The sequence below is a fragment of the Plodia interpunctella genome, chromosome 19 (genome assembly GCF_027563975.2).
Source record: "Plodia interpunctella isolate USDA-ARS_2022_Savannah chromosome 19, ilPloInte3.2, whole genome shotgun sequence".
Taxonomy (NCBI): domain Eukaryota; kingdom Metazoa; phylum Arthropoda; class Insecta; order Lepidoptera; family Pyralidae; genus Plodia; species Plodia interpunctella.
This window is the reverse complement of record NC_071312.1, coordinates 8,464,250-8,470,366: the sequence shown is the minus strand read 5'-3', so window position 1 is coordinate 8,470,366 and position 6,117 is coordinate 8,464,250. Positions and strand designations below refer to the sequence as shown.

General features: G+C 34.6%; 1 protein-coding gene across 1 annotated transcript; it reads left to right on the top strand.

Annotated features, from left to right (window-relative positions):
- The first annotated feature begins 346 nt into the window (after positions 1–346).
- LOC135309916 (polyamine-modulated factor 1-binding protein 1-like) lies at positions 347–5,833 on the top strand. The gene is made up of 5 exons (XM_064436601.1): positions 347–1,353; positions 2,277–2,330; positions 3,183–3,313; positions 3,599–3,880; positions 5,757–5,833. The coding sequence occupies exons 1-5, from the start codon at positions 347–349 to the stop codon at positions 5,831–5,833; spliced, it is 1,551 nt and encodes a 516-aa protein (XP_064292671.1).
- Positions 5,834–6,117: the final 284 nt, after the last annotated feature.

Here is a 6,117-nt window from a genome sequence, read left to right as displayed (position 1 = left end):
AGTCACTATCACTTATTTACATGTAAGTGGATCTGCTGACTGAATGCTGAGGCCAAACATAAAGATAATATCTTAGTTATAACATAAGTAAATTTACTGCCCAAATAATCTTGGTATTCACCATAAAATAAATAGAACTAATATTTTTATTTACATTCTTCATCATCTACCAACATATATATACCATACTTGCAAATTAAAAATAATTGTAGTTATTCTGCACATAAATATTTTTGTTTTAAAGAAACAAGCTTCTAAACAGATCATTGTCTTATATCATTTACTTCTCTAGTCCCAAGTTATTTATCCAAGTAAACTAAAGTAATATATCATTTCCAGCAAAAAAATGGCTCAAACCCGCAAAGTTACTGAACTCGAGGCCAAGCTCAAAGCTACACTCCGGGAGTTGAAAGATACTCAAGCCGAATGCACCCAGCTCAGAACAGAAAATGAAGACGGAGCTGAGCAGTTCCAACATCTGATCCAACGGAACTCCGTGCTCAAGAATGAACTAACGGCAATGGAAAGGCGCATCGAAGAGCTCTCAGCGGAATGTGTTCGCCTTCAAGATGTTATTGCTTCCATGGAACAATGTCGAGATACATTTGAAGCCTCCCTTGAGCGAGCTTCATTCCTAGAAAGACAGCTGGCTGAAGCAAAGGAGGATATCAAGTCGCTCCAGGCTGAGAAACAACTGGCTGCCTTTGCAAACACTTCGGCCCTATACAATGAGTTGGTGCCTGATCATGCTCAGTTTGTACAGTGTCAGGATGCAAATTTGTCTGTTAATAACAGTTTGGTTCCCACCATAGATCTCACTGCCACACCCATTTCAAATACCAAACGTAATTCTTTATCTAGCTCCAATAAAATTAAGAAATATGTTAAACTTAGTAAATTCATCAAAAAATCTGAAAATATTGTTAAAAAACAAAAGAATTCTGTAAAGGAAATTCCGATTAGACAACAAAAGTTAGATTTAAAAGTCCAGTTACTGTCCTGTGAAGACACCATTAAAAGTAATAATAAATTTATTAAAGAATTACAAAATAAGATATGTTCTCTGCAGTCGGAGTTGCAGTCCATATCAAGTAAATATGAACTATCAAAAAAAGTGGTAGGTGAATTTACTCAAGCACTTAAAAAGCTAAATGAGGAAAAAAAAATGTGTAGTTCAGGCGAGGAAATCCAAAACATGGAGGCATTCTCCCCTGACAATGCTGCTTGTGCAGCGGCTACAGCCTTGACAAAGGTTGTGTTGCCCCTGGAGACTTTGCCCCCTTTACAGGTATCTCCGGGGACTTCACAACTGAATTCTTCGACAATCAACAGCACCACTAGTACTTTGGTTAGGTCAGGCTCTACTGACTGTGAGACCCAAAGAACTGTAATCTACTCTGATGAATTGGGTGCTAACCTGGGTCCCTTGCTTTCGAATTATACTACACAGAACACATGTAATATTTGTATGCCAGGATTACACATTTCACAAATAATGTCCAAGATAAAGAATGAGAAATTTGATCACAACACTACTCTTATAGTAGCCATAGGCAATAGTAAAAATGTCTCTCGTGGAGATTTATTAAACTGTAAAAATGTTCTGGCAGAAATTGAAAAATCGGGTGTTGGCCAAATAATTTTAGTTCTCTTCCCATATATTAAAAATTATTCTAACAACAAGTATATCCATACATTGAATACATGTTTATATAACCTCACTTGGGATTTAAAAAAGATTTATATTTTAGATTTAAATAAATATATTAATAACTGCTTTTACAACAATGGTACTGTGTACCTGCCCCATAGACATAAGTCGACTATTGCTAAACTTTTAGCATACAATATTTATAGACCCGTTATATCAAATATAACGAAGTCACCAGATATTAGTACTAGTACTAATAATTTAGTTTTAAACTAGGTAATAAGACAGAGGTGAAACCTTCTTTTATAAACCTTGTTCATCAAAATATACAGGGTTTCACCAGCAAATATAATGAAATTTGTTTATTCTTGGAACATAGAGAGGTTGATATTTTTTGTGTTACAGAACATTTTTTAAAAAATGAAATTAAATTAGCTTTTCCAAATAAATATATAGTAGGAAGTACATTCCTAAGACAAAGTTCTGAACACGGAGGGTCCTTAATTTTAATTAATAGAAATTATAAGCATAAAGAAAGGAAAGACATAGTACGGTTGTCAGTTGAATGCAAAATAGAACTTTCCTGTGTAGAGTTGGATAAATACATTATTATTTGTGCTTACAGACCTCCTACAGCCTGTTATGAAACTCTTTTAGATGTTTTAGAGGAAGCCCTCAGGCGAGTTACCTCCAGCAATAAGCACATAGTTTTATGTGGTGATTTTAATATAGACATTTTGATTTCATGTTCTGAAAGCAATGGCTTTAAAAATTTGCTCGATTCATTTAATTTAAAGCACACATTCTTTGAACCCACTAGGATAACCTCGACCTCAGCCAAATGTATAGATAATATTTTCTGTGATTGTACTGTTTCTGAAGGAAAGCTGTTCGCCTGTCTGGGGTCTGACCACCTGGGCCAACAAGTGTCACTTATTCGTAACGAAGAGTCTAACCTTATCTCCGCTCCTGTAATCCGTAGGCCGTTAACTAAGTACCGCAAAATGCGTTTTCGCGAAACCATAAATAAGAAATTGCCTGAATTAGATTTAACTAAAAATCCTAATGAACATTATAATAAGATTTTTAATACAGTGGAAACAGAATTCAAAAAAACTTTTCCTCTTAAGACCTTTAATAATAAAGTGAAACTTAAATTTTGCGATTGGGCTACAAATGGTATTTATATTAGCAGAAACAAGTTATATGAACTTTATGGTCAAAAACAGTATAATTTTAATGCGGAATTTATATCATATGTTAAACGTTACTCTAAAACTTTTAAAAAGGTATGTTCAACAGCAAAATCTTTATATTTAACTTATAAAATAAAAAATTCTAATGACAAAATCAAAACAGCTTGGTCAATCATTAATAAAGAAACCGGCAAGTTTAACCCACGCGACAACAATATTTCTTTAAAAATTGGTGATAAAACCATTAATTCAAATGACGAAGTGGCCAACGAATTCAATAACTTCTTTGCCAATATTTCTAAAAATATTACGGGCTCCCTTTCGTCTTGTCCCAGTGCTGCAGATGATTTATTAAAAAGAAATGCCTCAGATCCTAAATCTACCTTCCGATTTAGACATATTTCTCCTGAAGAATTATTATCTGCTTACAAAGCACTCAACATGAAAAATACAGAGGATCTGTGGGGTATATCTGTCTCAGTGCTTAGCACTATTATTGATCTGATTGCTCCCCACTTAACTATTATATTCAATAATTGCATCTCAGATGGAGTTTTCCCTGACCTCATGAAAATCAGCAAAATTATACCTCTTTTCAAACAAGGCGCTAAAAACGATCCCACTAATTACAGACCCATTTCTATTCTACCTGCATTAAGTAAAATTTTTGAAAAGCTAATTTTAACTCAATTAGTTTCTTATTTTAACATAAACAAAATATTACACAATAGTCAATTCGGTTTCACTAAAGGTCGTTCCACTACTGATGCAGCAGCCACTCTAGTTGGAATTATCAATGATGCTTGGGAAGCCGGACAGGATGTTATAGGTGTATTTTGTGACCTTTCAAAAGCTTTTGACTGTGTCGACCACAACATACTGAAAAATAAGCTTAAATTCTATGGTGTCACTGGAGCGGCCCTTGATGTACTATCTTCTTACTTAGACAATAGAACTCAGAAAGTAGAAATTAATAGAGCAGCCTCTAACAGCGCTCCTGTGCACATGGGCGTGCCTCAAGGCTCCATTATTGGTCCTTTTCTATTTCTAGTTTATATAAATGATCTTCCTTGTCTTGCCCAACAATTGTGTGATGTAATTTTATTTGCTGACGACACGTCACTACTGTTTAAAGTTGATAGAAAAAGTAGAAATTATAACAATGTAAGCAACATTATGTCACTTGTGCTTGAATGGTTTACAACTAATAACCTGGCTTTAAACACAGACAAGACCAAGTGTATTAAGTTCTCTCTTTCAAACGCACCCCAACTTGATATTCCTTTAGTAGTTAATGGTAAAGTATTAGAATGGGTACACAGTGCCAAGTTCTTGGGCATTACTGTGGATAGTAAGTTTAAGTGGGATAAACATATTGACATCACGGCCAAAAAACTTAGTTCGGCAGCTTTTGCAGTGAGAAGGATCAGACAGTGTACAAACATCGAAACAGCTAGGCTCGTGTATTACAGCTACTTTCATAGCATAATGTCCTACGGATTATTGTTATGGGGTAATGCAGCTGACATAGGAAAATTTTTTGTTTTACAGAAACGAGCAATTCGTTTTATTTATGGACTTAAGCCTCGGGATTCCTTGCGAGAATTATTCAAATCGATAAATATTATGACTGTTGCATCTCAGTACATCTTCGACGTACTTATTTTTGTTAAATCTAACTTACACCTGTATAAAACATTGAGCGATGTTAACAGTGTAGTCACTCGTAATAGGCATAAACTTTGTATGAACAGATTCCGACTTAAAAAGGTTAGGCGGTCTTTCGTGGGTCAAAGTGTTAAATTGTTCAATAAACTCCCTGTAGAGGCTATTAACTTGCCAATGCCAAAATTTAAATCATATATTAAAAATGCTTTAATGGCTAATGCTTATTACACGATTAGCGACTATTTAAATGATAAAAAACCTTGGACCCTTCCTAAAACTTCCACCTCTCACACTTGATTTTAATTTTTTTATTATTATTTATATATTTTCTTGACATGTTTATTACATATATTTTGACATTTATTGTAAAACATATACGTGATTTGTGATCTCCAAGTGTCTGAAAGTAACATAGGTATCTATTATGTTAGATTATGGAGATCGAGTATGTCATGCACATTCAAATGGTCAAACCGGTGGCGGCGTCGTGGATCGGGTCGGGAGGTTCCCTATATTGTGGTTGAGCTTCGCGATGGCTGACTCACGCGTCAACTCGTGAACGGGTGCTGCCGGGGGAACTGGTCAGCTCGATCTTTTATTAAAAGTTTTTTTTTTTGTTTGGTTAATTATACGTATATGTATAAGTATATATATATTTTCCTTTCATCAGCACTTGATCACAATCATAATATGTTTCAGTATACCTTTTGACCATGTACTTTATTATGTACTTAATGTTATATTGCTGATAAAAAATTATACATGAATTTATATACAAAAAATGGCAAGCCCTTCTGGCATAATAGGGACCAACACTGTTTGAATGAGTTTCTTTCGGCATTTCTTCTCAGCAGTGGTCGTTCCGAAATGCTAGTAGTTTGTAGCTTTGGTAAACGTCATTTAATTTAGATTATGACGTGAAAAAGTGCCTGTGAAGGCCTAATTTCTGAATAAATGATTTGATTTTGATTTTGATTTTGATTTCAAATTTGACGTTGACTTTCACCTGCGCGCCGCTGACGTTTAGACAAAATGGCTTCGGTTTTTCTGCGCACGTTAAAGTTAACACCCTTAGTAATACAATAAATAACATTGAATAAAGTCATAATCCAATATTGTATTCTATTAAGCAATTAAAACACACATACAACTACATATTATAATGTCTAATCTTGCCAGTTCAGTAAAACAAACAATATTGTTGAAAAATAATGTTGAGTATAAATTCCTTGGTCTTAAAGGCACCCAGTCACGCTCCGTCCGTAACCAGTACGATGGTCGTTCTATCACCCAGCGGGGACCTGTGCTACTCAGTTGAGTAGCACAGGTCCCCGCTTGTGGTCGTAGTAAGCTACTAGTTAGTAGCTTACTACGACCACAGATGTTACAATGTTCTAGAAATGAAAATGAAATTAAAAATATGTGGTAGGTAATGATATTTCACAATTTTGTTAATAAAAGAAGGTGCTAGTATTTATTATAATTTTGAAACGATTTTAATTAAGTAGCAATCAGCACAAACGTATAATAATTGAATTAGCTGTCGAACAAACATAGCTTTTTTCGCAAAGATATTACTCAATCGCGACGTCACGCAAGATT